The following is a 16498-nucleotide window of genomic DNA, read 5'->3' as shown; positions in this document are numbered from 1 at the left end:
ATGTGGGGCAAGGGCCCTCCGTGGGTGGGGTAGCCGGCCGCCTCTGTCTGGCCATTGGCAGACTTGGCTGACTATGGTGAGGTTATGGGGAAAGCCATGAGACAGATGAGGTTGCTGAGCGGCTGGTGGAGGCCACAGGGGAAGCCAAACCTTGGAGAGGTTGGGGAGAGGAGGAAGAGCCCGAACAGGGCAGTGGCCTGCATCTGGGTCACCTGGAAGGCTCCTGGAAACACAGTTGCTCAAGTCCCCACAGAGTTTTGATTCAGTGGGTTTGGGATGAGGCTGAGAATTTGCATTTCTAACAGGTTCCTGGGTGGTGTTGATGCTGCTGGTCCAGGGATCCCGTTTTGAGATCCACTGATCTAACAGGAAGGAAACCAAGTTAGGTGAAATCAGGCAGGAGCACCTTGTGAGCCGTCAGTGGCACCGGACTGACGTTTCTTGTTAGGAGAACTGCAGGCGTGTACATATTGCAGATGCTGCACTTCGCGGAAGCTTTCTCCTTTCCCCGTGTGGCTTTTGTCAATACCTGGTCCGATTTCATAACTTCGTCAGCATTGTAGAACGTCTTCCTCTTCTCCGGGTCAGACGGTATCCAGCAGGTGGCACATGGCACACATTTGAGCTTTAAAAACAAAAACTGGCTTGGGCCCGAGGCAGAGAGTCTGAAGTAGTGATCTGAGTGGGGCCAGGTTAATCCCTATTTTTTTAAACTTTCCCAGATGATTCTGATGAGCGGCCAAGATGGGGAGCCACAGATGTATGCTGTAGTTTGTTTTCCTTCTTAGAATGGGCTGTCCACCCACTGTGCTTCTGGGCACTTGCTTTGTCTAGAGCTGTCCGCGCTGCCCCCCACGTGTGGTGATATACCCTCCTCGTCTGCTTGTTTCTGTCTTTCTCGCTCAGCCCATCTCCTGTTGGCTACTGTCCTTCCTTCAGGTCTCTGAATGTGCGTCTGCAGTCAGGGCCTTACCTGCTATTGAGAATTCCCAGGTACCAGGCTTTTCATAGGCCACCAGCAGATTCTACCGTCAACACCTTTGTGAGGACCTCCGGTAACAAATGGTTCCTGACATTTGTGTCTTTCAGTGATGCCGAGAGTAGAAAATTGTGCAAGAAGATGAAAGTTGACCTGAGCACAAAGGACAAAAAGGTTGAATTATTCCATTACCAGTAAGTACATGTGGGCATTTCCAATTTCCAAGTAAGTGCTGAAAGCTTTCATTGGTATTCTCAGGGAATGGTGGTTTTTAGTTAGGTTAATTTTATTTCAGAATGATTTTTTCTTTCTGTGTTTACAGTTCTTTTTTTTAATCTTGAACCATGTTCAATAGCTGAATGTTATTAAGATGCTGCAGGAAACCAAAGGTATGTATCTTCACAACCATTCTTAAAGTTAACACCTTTTTCTCTTCGTTTGACAGGGATGGTGCCTTTCATACTGAATATAACCGAGCTGTGACATTTAAGGTAAATTTACCTCCCTCATTCTCAGCAGAGGTAGCGTCTGAACAGATGCCAAAAGCCTGGCAGGTTCTCTCTGAGAGAAGGAAGGGAAGATTGCACAGATAGCTCTTCCAAATGACCTGAGGGATTCTTATCTCTAGAGCACATGTCAGCAGAATATCTGGAGAAGTTTGTAACTGTTAACACAGCGGGGATGACCAGCCTCGTAGATAAGTGTATGAATCTATCAGCTGTCATCCAGGGAGGCACGTGACGGTATGCCTCTCCCCTCCAGAGGCCTGGGTCTCTAGTGTCCATGCTAGCTCTCCAAAGGCTGGGGGGGACTTGCTGTGGCCAGGTGAGCACAGGCGGGCCGGACATAGGCAGGTAGGCATGTGTCAGCAGATGCAGCTCGTTTCAGATGACATGCCCATGTCACTGAGTTCCTCCCTGCTACAGATCCAATTTAGAAGTAGACGGAGAAAAGCATCAGTGAAAATAGGTGTGGAGGCCCTGTGACCCGTGGGTGCTGTTATCACAAAGCAGCTGCCCCCACCCCGAGTCCTTCTGTGGCCCTTGGATTCTCTTCCTCCAGTGTACCCATTCTCTCCGTCATCCAGTCTCCTCCTGTGTCTGGTCCAGGCGGCTTTCCCCTGCCCCAGCTGGGGCCATGTATTTCTTCTCTTCCCAACATAGATGGAACTTACTTTTTCAGACTCTCCTGCTTAGCTGACTGGCTTGGACCCCACGGTCCTCTCTCTCTGTCTCTCTCCGTCTCCTTCCATTTTTTCCTGCCTATCCGTCTGTGCAGCCATAGGGCCCCTCTCCTCTGCTGTTCTTCTCAGCTCCCCGGTCATTTCCTGTTTATCTACCAACACTCGTTCTTTTTGAAGTCACTACAGCTTTTACCTTATACAGACCCGGCCTGATTACTCATCTTAACACCCACTTAGACACTTAGAGAAAGTTCTACAAACTAGGGTTGCTTAAGCCTCTTATTCTGTGTTAGACGTCAGCTGAAGCCCTGGGAGAGATCATGTGCTCCCTGGGAAGAGGTGTGGCTGGGCAGGGGCGGGGAGGGGAAGTGCTGTGCAGGGATGGAAGGGGGGGCTGGGGGCTTTTTGTTTTAGTTTTGGAGGCTGTGTTCAGTTTACATTTAGTGGCTCCCTCTGAGTCGTCCTGGGATCATGGAGCAGGAAATTGCAGCTGCTCAGAAAGAACTGTAGTAGCTGGGAAGGAGCAAGGAGCCGGAGTAATGTGAGCTTGGCTAGGTAGGGGAGGCTGAGTCCTGGCCTTTGTCCGCCCCCTTACCAGGACCAGGTGTGCGGCATCTGCTCACTCCTCATCCTTCCTGTGATTTGCAGCTGGAGAAGAGGGCTGTGTTGGACAGGGTCAGAGTCTTTAGTGGAGAGACTCAAAGCCCCCAGGGCCATCAGGGACTGGGGTAGAGTCCCTGGAGTTCTCCAGAGCAAGAGTAAGAGGCATAGTGTCTCCCATGACTGCCTGATGGCTTCTGCTCTTCATTCAGCAGGAGCGGCCAAGACCAAAGCCCTCCTTGGTCACAGGTTGGTTTTCCTCTCAGGGATCCTCTTGGGCCTCGATCTCCAGAGAGACAGAGGAGTCCCTGGCAGGGTTGGGTGCATGGTTGCAGGCTCATGCTCTGGCTGTAGTTGCTGTCATGCTGGATGGTTTGCCAGGGACCTGGTCACAGGCACTGCACTGTGGCCCCTACAGAAGCCAGAGGCCAGACAAGTGAGGGGAAAGAGGGGACCTTCCTGTATAAGTGGCCTTTTGCTGGTCAGCAGTCTGTCCAGCAAAATCCTTACTATGTGTAAGTGGTGAGGAATGGAGATGCCTGGAAGCCAAAACTCGGATGAGCCTCTGATGACCTTCTCCCAAGGCCGTGTAGCTGTGAGGGTGGTTTCCCAGCCACCAAGATGTCCTGAGAACCAAGGTGTGAGTTGTGGGGCCATTTCCCCGGGATTCAGAGCGCCCAGAGCAGGAGGGCTGAGGGAGTGAGACCTTCCAGGTGCTGCTCCCTGCAGACTTTTCCACCTAAGACCTTGTCGGGCAGACTGATTTGGAGAGAACCTATGGATGGGATTATGCACCTTCAGTTAAACAAGAATAATCACCTGAAAAGCAAGTATGATTGTTTCAGTACATCAGCAGAGGTGACTCCTTTCCTTTTGGCATCCACATGTCTTTTCTCCCTGATGCTGAGGCGGGGCTGGGGCTGGGGCTAGCAGTGGGAGAACAGGAGACAGTGCTTACCCTTTAACTCAGCTCCTGCTGATGTGCGGACAGTAGCCCCCTGAGAGCAATAGTTCCTAACCTAGTTCGGGTTCCTAATCCCACTGAGAATCTACTGAAAGGCTTAGATCTTCTCCCTAGAAACAGTATGTTTGCATAAAATAAATGTAAAATGTGGCCATGTGAGTAAATGTAAATGCTTACTAAAGTAAGTATAAAGTAAGTGCTTTCACAGCGGTCTGAGGTCTCACAGGCTCCTGAAGGCTGCCGTGCACCCTGCATTGAGAACTGCTGCCCCAGGTGTTTCTGAAACAGATGGGCACTTAAAAGCATCTTTCTCACATGGCCCAGGCCGGGCAGGTGCCTCTGCAGCTGTGGGTGAGCATGGGTTTCAGGAGGCCCTGCCACTTCCATTTCGGCTTATATTGTTGCAGCAAAGCATTGACAAGGACAGAGGAGAGGCAGATCTGCCTTTGCCATGGTGGAAGTGGCCCCTCTTCTTTTGCCAGGAGGCATTTCATAGCTCCATTTGGATGACCAGGGAGCATTACCTGAATGAAATTCTATGAAATCTTAGCTGGCTCCCATTCTTCCATGGTAGCTCTTTCCAAATGGGGTGTCCAGAACGAGTAGGCCTCACTGAGGTCCTGTGTGTGTGACCAGTGGATGGGCTGAATGCACAGCCTTGCTAAGAGGGTGTTTCCTTTTCTCACCTCAGCCCACCTCCCTCCCACCACACTTGTGGACACAGCCAGCTTGTCATCTGCTTGTTGGAGCTTGATTGAAGTAGACAGAAGTCACAAAATCTTGCATCAACTCTGTGTGTTGACATGGAGGCCAGCAGCTCCCCTCCAGAGTCAGAGGGATGGAGGTTGGCTGGTTTCTGGTACTCATTCCTGACTCTCACAGACTTTGAGCACCATTTCCCAGAGTGGCTCTCTGAGGGAAGGGAATGCCACTCCTGTCCCGGACCGGTGGAGTGTGGCAGGGATAGAGGGCAGTGGAGGGACATGAGCCCAGTTTCCCGCCCCACATGTGTCTTCCACAGAGGGGGTGAGATTTGAGGCAGTTGTCCACACAACAAAGGCTACTGAAGCCCTTTAACCTGGAGGTCTTCGTCAGATCTTCATCCTGAGCATCTAGAAGGGGGGGTCTTCAGTGCTCGCTTTGGCAGCACATATACTAGAAGGGGGGGTCTTCAGGGAGAGAAGTACAGCAAACCAGGCAGCCACAGAGATGAGCACCCTGCCTGAGCCCGACAGAGGATGCAGGATTTAACACACTGCCAAACCAGTTTAGATCACACAGTACTGAGCAGGTGACAAGTAGGTGTGCTTACCTGCTTGTGCAGTTGACAGTTTTTGTGCATGAATGTGGAGTCCTTGGACAGGACTGGACAGCTTTATTCAAATTGATCAGAGAGCTTCCTGAAGGAGATGAGACCTAGCCGAAGCATGAGTGTGTCTCTGGTTTAAATAAGCCAATGAATTGTGTCAAATCTCTTCTCTGTCCATGAAGAAGCACAGAGGTATGGATCAGCTGACCAGAGTCAGGTGTCACGTGGCTGAAAAATTTTGGTGGAGGTGGTGGGGGTGCATTTTTAGGGCCCTCAGCAGTGATGTCAGTGGGCAATGGAACTGCACCTTGCGGTTGGCCACATGCAGACTCTTTGCACAGGCGCGTGGGTCTCCGGGCAGGGAGATGGGGCAGGTTCCTGATTTCCCCACCTCCCTCTTTGCTGGCTAAAACGAGTTTTCCCTTCTCTGTTCCTTTCCTCAGTCCATAGTGGCCTTTCTGAAGGATCCAAAAGGGCCCCCACTGTGGGAGGAAGATCCTGGAGCCAAAGATGTTGTCCACATTGACAGTGAAAAGGTAATTTATTCCCCATCAATTCTGGTAGACACTGGAAGCCTCCCACAACCAGGTGCTCCCTAGGGGAGATGTCCAAGGAAATGAGAAAGGGGAGTCTTCGGGGATGAGTTGTGCTTTCCTCCAAGGGAGCTGGGCTGCCAGGCCCCTAATATTTGTTCTTGCCAGCTCCACGGTGGAACCCACAGGAGATCACAGGCTGGCTGCCTGAGAGCTTCTTCCCTTCTTCACCACCTTATTTAATGTATTTTAATGGGTTTAGATTTTCCTTATAGGAATATCCATTTAAATGTCCTTTCCTTATTATGTAACTCAGTCATTGCTGGGATTGGCTGTGTGTTTTTAAAAGTGGGTTTTGTTTTTTGTTTTCTTTAAGAATAATCTCAGAGGTTTGGGTTGGATTTCCAGAGAGTTGGGTCGGGTCTCTACAATTCTAATGTAAATTTGAACAAATTATTTATTCTCTTAAGCTTTCAATTCTGGATTTGGCTAGGATGGGGGGTCGGGATAGAACGGTGGTTGAATCATAGTCTCCATACAATCCTGACCCTCCCTTCTTTCTAAGCCTGCCCCGCCTGACCTGAATATGCATCTTTATCCATGGGTACTTTACTTGCTTGACTGTGCCTTCACATAGGATGGGCAAGAACTTCTTTGTTCTATTCCCCATGGTCTGTGAGGCAAGCCGTGCTGTATTGTAGGTGGAAGGAGAATGTCCTTTTTTTTTTTTAATACGAAATACTCTTGACATACAGTGGTATTTTAGTTTCAGATATATAATAGTGATTTGACAGTTCTATATATTCCATAGTGCTCACCATGATAAGAGTGGTTGCCATCTGTCATGATACGAAGTTATTACAGTATTATTGACTGTATTCCCTATGCTGTACTTTGGTTCCTGTTACTTATTTATTTTATAACTGGAAGTTTATACCTCTTAATCCCTTTCACCTAGTTCATCACCCCCTACCCCCTTTCCCTCTGGCAACCACCAGTTTATTCTCTGAATTTATCAGTCTGTTTCTGTTTGGTTGGTTTTGCTCATTTGTTTTGTTTTTTTTAGATATATAAGTGAAATCATAAAATATAAGTGAAATCACATGGTATTTGTCTTTCTCTGACTGATTTATTTCAGTTAGCATTATACCCTCTAGTTCCATCCATGTTGCTGCAAATGGTAAGATCTCTTTTTTAGGGCTAAGTAATATTCCATTGTGTATATATACCTCATCTTCTTTATCCATTCATCTATGGATGGACACTTGGGTTGCTTCCATATCTTGGCTATTGTAAATAATGCTGCAGTAAACATAGGGGTGCATTTATCTTTTCAGGTTAGTGTTTTCATATCCTTTGGGTAAATACCCAGTAGTGGAATTACTGGATCATATGGAATTTCCATTTTTAATTTTTGGATAAACCTCCCTACTCTTTCCATAGTGGCTGCACCAATTTATATTCCCACCAGCAGTGCACAAGGGTTCCTTTTTGTCTACATCCTCACCAATGCTTGTCATTTGTTTTTGTGATATGAGCTGGAGAATGTTTGTTCTTATCTTGATAATGTAAAATGTACTTTTTATCTTCTTCTGCCTTTCCTTCCCTTTTCATTTAAAATCATTGACCCTTAATGCTTGTTAGCCCAAAAGAAAAGGATGCCATTTATACTTCCTGGAGAAGGGATCATGTGTGATCATTGTGGGCTAACCCAGTAGGTCTGTGGCAATTTGAATTAAGGGGCTGGGCATCAGCATTTCTCTGGGATAGACCATGCCAGTATTGTCAGAAGAGAAAAAGCAGGGGCACCTGGGGGGCTCAGTTGGTTAAGTGTCCAACTCTTAATCTCAGCTAAGGTCTTGAGTTCAGGCCCCACAGGGGGCTCTATGCTTTTTTTTTTTTTAAAGATGAGAGCATGTTGGGGGCAAGGGAAGATGGACAAGTGTCAGGAGGTAGTGACATCTGGGTTTGTAGTTATGAAAATACAAGCAGCCTAAACTCACTGTTGCTCCTAGGTAGATTTTGTGATAATGCGCATTTCTAGCCTTTCTGGAAAGTGAGTGCTTGCTACCTCCCTCCCCTAAGATGTTCATGTCCGAAAACTCCAAAGATCACTCTTCTATAACTAGAAATATCAAGCAGAAAAGTTTTTTTCACACCTGTGGGCAGTACTCTTATTACATTTTGTGCTGTCTTCTCTCCCGTAGAAGTCTAAGGTATAGCTGCCCTTCTGCTGATCGAGTCCCTACGTAAGATAACTAAAAGTTCCAAATTCAAGTTTGAATTGCCGATTCGTATTTGTGAGCTTAGAATTCCACACTGTTGAAGGCAGTTAAGCATCTTTGAATGTAATATTTGTTTCTACCTAGGGTATGAAACCAAATTGTTAGAGGCTCAGAAAAAATCTTTTCGTCTCAGATCTTTACCAGGTTTTATCTCCAGGGATTTCAGAAGATCATTTTCAGAGCATTTGCATTTTCTACCCGTTGTCAGGGTCAAAGATCTTAGTCAGTAATTCTTCCTTACAATGAGTAGAATTACATAATTCTAGTTACTTAAACAAGAGTGAACATTTTCAGAATTTAATTATAAAATGTTTTGAATTCCTACAAAATATTTGTAATATTTTTTATCTAACTGAAAAATTATAAGTAATACATATGCATTGTTGAAAATTTGGAAAATACAGCTTAAGCATAAGAGAAAAAAAAATTACCCTATCCCTTCCCATTGAGAGATACCCACTGCTGGTATTTTCTCTAGCCTTCCAGGCTTTCGACATAGTGCATACATAAATATTTTTACTCACAAAAGTGTCGTTGCATTTTATATGCTGCTTTGTAACTTGCTCCCCCCCCCACTTAATGTAACATGCATATCTTATTGTGACATTAAATATGCCTCTTCATCGTTTTTAATGATGCACTAGTATTCCATTGCGTGGGATGAACCCTCATCTATTTACCTAATGCCTTGTTGCTGCCAGAAAGCTGCATTTTGTAATCTCCTTTTATTTTCTTTATTATTCAAAAGAGAAAAATCTCTAATTTTCTTCTATGGAAACCAGTTAGAGAGAAGCAAATTATTTTAATCAAAACATGCTCTGTCATTGTGCTTCTCTGCAGTCCTTGATAGATCTGCTTTTTCCGGAACATCATTGACTCTCGTTGGAAGAAGGATCTCCAACCCTGCCTTACACTGAAGTCTCTCCATTAGCACAGTTGTGACCATTTGTCTTTTTACATTTATTGTATTTATTTAAGAAATACTTATGTATTGCCTAATAACGTGCCAGGTGCTATTCTAAGGGTTTTACAAATACAAATGATCTGTTTAGCTTGTAACCTCCGGGGGCTTGGGGGCTCGCCTCATCTGTATGCTTCTGTGCACACAGTGGACTCCTGGGCACATGGACGGTGGCAGCAGGGCTGGGGAAAGAGATGAGCGGGTGTGGGTTAACCCTGTGTTACTGTAACGAGCAGCTAGATCCCCATCTGGCCAAGTTGGGCTATAAGAAAACAACCCCCCCCCCAAAAAAACAAAGCCACTACATAAATCACATGAAGGGGCAGCCTCATTGAGCCTCATGGGACATGAATAGTTCCTTGCAGTCTTTGAATTGTTCAGGTGGAGCTGAAGGTAAAGCTGGTAGCCTGGTGCTGACTACTTCATCACACTAAGTGGCCTTGGGAGGGGCCTCAGGTTCCCTGTCTATAATATGCGGGGATGGTACAGATTGTCTCCATCATCCAGCTCCTGATGGGCGGTAACTCTGACTGCATGCCCCACATCTCAGGTCAGACCTCGGGACTTCTGAATCCCACCCCCACCCCCGATGCTCTTCCGGCCGAGGCTGTGGGCCCCTGAGCAGGTGTTGCCTCCCTGTCATGTTCTTGTGTATGTGACCTGCCATGTTCTCTGTTTGTGTCTCAGGACTTCAGACGGCTCCTGAAGAAGGAAGAGAAGCCACTCCTGATGATGTTCTATGCTCCCTGTGAGTGACCTTTCTCCTTTGGGCCAGAGTTAGTTGTTTAGACTCTTGCAGGGGCAGCTGGGGGGTGGGAGGCAGGGGACTGGGAGCTTGCCCCAGCTCTCTGAAAGTGTGAAGGGTGTCCCTCATCCCACTCTCTCTCTCTGTGCCTCTTTGCCTTTTCACCTGGCTCCTCTCTTCCTGCTGTCCGCATCAATTTTTCTCTCACTAGAATCCACATCCTTCTGCCCTCTTTACCCTGAGCTCTACCCAGTGACAGTATGGCTCTCCTCTCCAGATCCTCCCGCCATCTCGCCATGTCCCATTCCCCGCCCTCTGCCTCCTGGGGGCCTGAAGCCCTTTCCCCCCCAGCTGCGGGCCTGGGGGAGCCAGGTGCCCCCGGAGCCGTGCTCCGTCTCAGCGTCCTCTCTCAGGTACTGGGGCCGGTCACCGTCCAGAGCCTGGCTGGCCTCCTGGGGCAGCTGTTTGCCCAGCTCTGGCTCCTGCACATCTCTGCCAGGGCCACCTGCGAGGTGTGGGGGGATCCGGACCAGGGAGGAAGGGGCCTCGTATTTTGGTTCAGTCTCTAGATGAGGCGAGAGGCCGTAGGAACAGCAGAAAGACCATTGAGATGACAACCAGAAGGCCTAGGTTCTAACTCCAGCTGTGCTATCAGCGAGCTGGGTGACCTTGGTCAAATCCTTCACCTCTCTGCTCCTCAGTTTCTGTTTCTGTAGGAGAAGGGGTTGGGTCAGAGCAGTGACTTTCAGAGTTTTTGACTGTATTTCATAGTATTCATGTAAAAATATTTTTCATTGCAACCTAGCACTGTAAGTATGCACAAATTATATATATACATATATATAGGTAAAAATTATATAATTTGTACATACTTACAATAAATAAGTTGAATAAGTAAATAAGCCAAAACAAGTTTTACCAAACCATACTTACCCTTACTACTTGCCATCCACTCTGCCAGATGCAGTACACACTATTTTCTTTTTCTATTTTGTTTGATTTAGAAGTTATTGATTTTTCCTACTATGTCATAACTCTCTAATAAAGTGTCTGCAAACTATGGCCCATGGACTGTTCACCTTTTTGGTAAGTTAATTTTTGTTGGAACATAGACACGTTCAGTTTACACATTGTCTGTGGCTGCTTTCAGACTAAGCAGAGTTGAGTAGTTGACAGTATGTCCTGCAACGCCTCAAATACTCTGCCTGGGCCACCCCTGTGATCTAATGGGTCCCACCCCACCGATCGAAAATCCTCAGATTATAGCCTGCGGAAGGCCCCTAATGACTCTGTGTACTGCATATGCCCTTCCGGAAGCCAACGGCCCAAAGGCTGGGGCCATGCGTGGTGGGACGGGGGTGTCCTGTGGCCTGTCCGTGGCTTGGATGAGTATCAGAGGCTATGGCATCAAGGTTCTGTTTAGTTTTTTTGCTTTGTTTTGTTTTTTCCACTTTGGAACTGGTTTGTTTATTGCAATAGTATACATAAGACACAGCATAGGTGCTCAAATCAATTGTGTATCACGCTGCCTGGACTGGATTTCTGCCTAAGAGACGTATGGCGTATGGCGTATTTTCTTTTTCCTTTTTTTTTTTTTTCTTTAAAGATTTTATTTATTTATTTGACAGAGAGAGACACAGCGAGAGAGGGAACACAAGCAGGGGGAGAGGGAGAGGGAGAAACAGGCTCCCCGCTGAGCAGGGAGCCTGATGCAGGATTCGATCCCAGGACCCTGGGATCATGACCTGAGCCGAAGGCAGACGCTTAACCAACCGAGCCACCCAGGCGCCCTTCCTTCTTTTTTTATTATGTAAGTTTCAGGTGTTCCAATTATAATTTGACCTCTGCATATACAGCAAAGTGATCACCCCCAAAAGGCTAGTTACCATCCATTACCCCACAGTGGACTCCCTTCACCCACGCCCAAGCCCCTTTCCCCTCTGGTAACCATTGAACTGTTCTCTGTATCCAGTAGTTTGCTTTTGTTTTGTTTTTTAGATTCCACATGGAAGTAAAGTTATGTGTTTTTTCTTTCTCCTTCTGACTTACTTCACTTAGCATAATGCCCTCAAGGTCTATCCATGTTGTTGCAGGTGGCAAGAGTTCATTCTTCTTTATTGCTGAGTAGTATTCTGTTGTATATATGTCCCACATTTCTTTATCCATTCATCCATTGATGGATATGTAGGTTGTTTCCGTATCTTGGTTATTGTAAATAATGCTGCGATAAACATGGGGGTGCATATATCTTTTCAAATTATTCTTCCGATAAATACCCAGTAGTGAAACAGCTGAATCATATGGTAGTTCTATTCTTAATTTTTTGAGGGATCTCCATACTGTTTTTCATAGTGGCTGCACCAATTTACGTTCCCACCAACAGTGTACAAGGTTTCCTTTTTCTCCACATCTCTGCCAACACTTGTTATTTCTTATCTTTTGGATAAAAGCCATTCTGACAGGTGTGAGGTGGTATATCATGGTTTTGATTTGCATTTCCCTGATGATTAGTGATGTTGAGCATCTTTTCTTATGTCTGTTGGCCATCTGTATGTCTTCTTTGGAGAAATGTCTGGGCAGATCCTCTGCCCATTTTTTAATCGGGTTGTTTGTTTTTCTGTTGCTGAGTTGTATGAATTCTTTATATATTTTAGGTATTAACCCCTTATCAGATATATGATTTGCAAATATCTTCTTCCATTCAGTAGGTTGCCTTTTTATTTTGGTGATGGTTTCCTTCGGTGTACAGAAGCTTTTTAGTTTGAAGTAGTCCCATTTGTCTGTTTTTGCTTTTGTTTTCCTTGCCTTTGGAGTCTGCGCCACAAACACATAGCTAAGATTCATGTCAAGGAGCTTGCTGCCTACGTTTTCTTCTAAGAATTTTATGGTTTCAGGTCTTACATTCAAGTCTCTAATCCATTTTGAGTTAATTTTTGTGTATGGTGTAAGACAGTGGCCTAGTAGTGTCATTCTTTTGCATGTGGCTGACCAGTTTTCTCAACACCATTTATTAAAGGGCCTGTTCTTTCTCTGTTGTATGTTCTCGGCTCCTTCTCATAAATTAATTATCTGTGTATGTGTGGGTTATCTCTGAGCTCTCAATTCTTTTCCATTCATCTGTGTATCTTTTATGCCAGTACCATATTGTTTTGATTATTATGGCTCTGTAGTATAGTTTGAAATCAGGGAGCATCATACCTACAGCTTTGTTCTTTCCTTTCTTATGTTTCGACTATTTGGGATCTTTTGCAGCTCATAAAAATTTGAGAATTATTTGTTCTAGTTCTGTGAAATATGATATTGGAATTCTGATAGGGATTGCACTGAATCTGTAGTTTGCTTTGGGTAGTGTGGACATTTAAACAATATTAATCCTTCCAATCCATGAGTGTGGAATATCTTTTATTCGTGTCATCTTCAGTTTCTTTTATCAGTATCTTACAGGCTTCAGTATACCTACAGGTCTTTTACCTCCTTGGTTAAATTTATTCTTAGATATATTATTCTTTTTGATGCAATTTTAAATGTGATTTTTCCTTTATTTCTCTTTCTGATAGTTTGTTATTAATGTATGGAAATGCCACAGATTTCTGTGTATTGATTTTGTATCCTGTGACTTTACTGAATTTACTTATTAGTTCTAACAGTTTTTGGGTATTTTTAGGGTTTTCTATATGTAGTATCATATCATCTGTAAATACTGACAGTTTTACTTCTTCCTTTCTGATTTGGATGCCTTCCATTTCTTTTTCTTGCCTAATTGCTGTGGGTAGGACTTCCAGTACTATGTTGAATCAAAGTGGCAGGAGTGGGCATACTTGTTGTTCTTGATCTTGGAGGAAAAGCTTTTAGCTTTTTCCTATTGAGTATTATGTTAGCTGTGGGTTTGTCGTATATGGCCTTTATTATGTTGAGGTATGTTATCTCTATACCCACTTTGTTGAGGGTTTTTATCATAAATAGATGTTGAATTTTACTGGGTGCTTTTTCTTTATCTATTGAGATGATCTTATGATTTTTATCCTTTGTTTTGTTGACCTGGTGTATCATGTTGGTTGATTTGCAAATATTGAGCTATCCTTGCATCCCTAGAATAAATCTCACTTGATTGTGTTGTATAATCTTTTTAATGTATTGTTGAATTTGGTTTGCTAATATTTCGTTGAGGATTTTTACGTCTATGTTCATCAAGGATATTGGCCTATAATTTTCTCTTTTTCTGATACCCTTGTCTGGTTTTAGTATCAGGGTAATTTTGGCCTCATAAAATGTGTTTGGAGGTACTCCCCTCCTCTTCAGTTTTTTGGAAGAGTTTGAGAAGGATAGGTATTAAATCTTTGAATGTTTGGAAGAATTCATCAGTGAAGCCATCTGGTCCTGGACTTTTTTGTCTGTTGGCAGGTGTTTTATTACTGATTCAGTCTCCTTGCTAGTAATTGGTCTATTTAGGTTTTCTGTTTCTTACTGATTTAATCTTAGAAGATTGTATGTTTCTAGGAATTTACATATTTCTTCTAAATTGTCCAGTTTGTTGGTGACCAATCATCCATACTAGTCTCTTATGATCCTTTGTTATTTCTGTGATGTGAGTTGTAACTTCTCATTTCAGTTCTGTTTACTCTTGAAAGCCTGCTTTGAATCCACCTTCTTGAGAAGTTCTTTGAGCAAAGACTCCTCCCATTTCCACCTGAGTGATCATGCCTCCCTGGATGGCTGCCCTTCTATGAGGTCATGGTGGTTCTGCCTGACTTGGGCCTGTGATTTATTCACCATGACAATAGCCTTTCCCCTGCCCCTGTTGATTGCTGGGTGTCCCTCTAACCCAGCCTCCTCTCAGACACCTTGCTTGCTTATAGAAACGAGACCCTGGTGTCCCACTTCTTGTTAGAGCTGGTTCTGCTCAGAATGATCTGCACTTTAACCCTGGGTCATTTTTTTTTCATTAATGTTCACTGGTTGGTTTCACCCCTTTTTGTTTCTCCTTGGAGGGATCTTATTAACTACCCAGTTGTGAGTTGCTTCAGGAATTGTCCTGCCTGCCCAGCCTCTTGAGGACAGGGCCTCCTATGGTTTGTCTCAGAAGCCTTCAGAACTCAATTCATTGGTTAAATGAGACTAAAACAGACTGTGTATCAGTATACAGTACGTGTTGCAAGGCAGGATCACGGTATAGCTGTGTGGGTTTCAGTATGACACTGGTTGATCATTTACCAAGAGTGGTTCCCTAGCAGTCTGCATTAGAGTCTGCGAGCCATCTCTCCACACCCCCTCCCCGGGCTGTGTGGCAGTGTGCCCCCCTCACCACGGCAGGCAGAGAGGCAAGCATAGTTACTGTGTTTATATAATGGAAGGCTGGGGTAGGAGAAGTGAGACCCCTTGTTGGTATCACAGAGCAATTAGTAGTTGGGGAGGGAGAGAGAAAACTCGGAGCTGGTAAGTTCAAATTTGTGGAGGGGTCAGATTGGATGGCCTCCTGGGTCCCAGGTACCCCAGGACTCTTTTGTTGTTGTTTTTATTGAAACAAACTTGTGCTTTTATTACACTTGTCCACTCAAGCCTTCATGGCTTCATAATTCAGCTTATTCCTGGAAACACACCAATTCCCTAAGTGGGAAGTCTTTTAGGACTCTGATCCTTTGATCATGTTTGGGGTGAATGAACCCGAAGGCAGTGGGAGGCTTTACTTGTGACAAAGAATCCGGTTCCTCAGGACCTACTGCCTATTCAGTAAATGTTTGTTGACTGAATTAGTGAGAAAGTAAAAGGGTGACTGCTCTAACTTTGGGGAGTTGAGAGTGACAGTCTTATTTCTTCCCCTGCCTCTCAGTCGAATCCGTTGGAAGATAAATTCAGATAGGGATCACAGTACCAGCTCTATTTATGGTGAAGTTAAATTGGAAACTGGCTTGGCCCGGAGCTTCCTATTACTCTTCCCATCACCTCTTCACCTCACTAACTTCTTCTCCCAGGACTGCTGGTCTCCGTCCACGGGGAGTTTGGGGGACATGGCGGGTAAGGCTGCTGCAGGCTGCAGGCGGGCGGAGCTGGACGAGAGGTGCCACCCCTGTGGGGACAGTTCATAAATTAAGCTTCTGACTGATGAATGTGGCCCAGAGGGCGTCCGACTCCCACCACCTCATCAAGTCACCAAGTAAAGAGTGGGTGAAAGCAAGTGCCCTCCCACCCCCACTCACTTTCCCTCCTGAGAGTGACAGCCTCTGTCCGCTGTGGAGGGGTTCCCCCACGGCCGCAGACCTCCCGGGGGCACACACTCAGGTCTTGTGTTCCCGGGGCCTGCCCTGCTGAGTGTCAGGCGCTGTCTCCACACCACAGAGGGCAAAGCTGAGGCTCAGACCGCATGGCCAGGCTTAGAGAGGCAGCAGATGGTCAAGGGGAGAAGCAGGCCTGGGTCTCCTACTCCTCGGAGCCGAGCTTCTTCCTCTGCTGTGCGGCCTCCTGTTGTCTCCACTGTGTGACATCCAGCTTGGGGCATGGGCACCTGGCTGAGGCAGCCTTGTTGTCCCTGTGTCCAGCCCTGTGAAGTCCCACAGTGGGAACAGTGTACCCTGACAGATGTCAAATTCCTTTCTTCATGACACTTGCGGGGATGGTGCTGTGTGGGCTGCTGGAGAGAGGTGCCTCGTGTCTTCTGAGGGCAGAAGCTGTGGGCTTGTGCTGTGTGCTGACCTGGCAACAGCTCACACTCTCCTGAGTCTCCCGGAGTCTGAGGCTGTACTAATAGCATGAGCCTGAGCCCACGCTTCATATGCCGCTGTGTGTCCGGTGTGTGTGTTCGTCTGTCTGACAGGCAGGGATGTCAGGGAGGGACCGTGGGCACTTAGGGAGCTCCATGTCAAAATAGCCTGTGTCGCGTTTGGTCCAGTAGACTTGGTGTTGGGGAGGTTCCAGGGGTCCCAGGATAGCTTGGACCTGCTCACG

At 45.9% G+C, this 16498-nt stretch overlaps 1 protein-coding gene across 2 annotated transcripts in view; it reads left to right on the top strand.

Annotated features, from left to right (window-relative positions):
- The window catches only part of PDIA5 (protein disulfide isomerase family A member 5), an 89524-nt gene that overhangs the window by 32208 nt on the left and 40818 nt on the right, over positions 1 to 16498 (top strand). For both annotated transcript variants that reach the window (XM_035000015.1, XM_035000014.1), the window contains 4 exons: positions 1090 to 1173; positions 1425 to 1470; positions 5479 to 5571; positions 9502 to 9562. In XM_035000015.1, the coding sequence (XP_034855906.1) occupies positions 1090 to 1173; positions 1425 to 1470; positions 5479 to 5571; positions 9502 to 9562 (284 nt within the window). The remainder of the gene's footprint in view (positions 1 to 1089; positions 1174 to 1424; positions 1471 to 5478; positions 5572 to 9501; positions 9563 to 16498) is intronic.

The sequence above is a fragment of the Mirounga leonina genome, unplaced genomic scaffold (assembly GCF_011800145.1).
Source record: "Mirounga leonina isolate KUSES-001 unplaced genomic scaffold, KU_Mleo_1.0 Mir_115, whole genome shotgun sequence".
In the NCBI taxonomy this organism is placed as follows: Eukaryota; Metazoa; Chordata; class Mammalia; order Carnivora; family Phocidae; genus Mirounga; species Mirounga leonina.
Note: the sequence above shows the minus strand (reverse complement) of the source record. Positions and strands in the feature narration are given on the sequence as shown.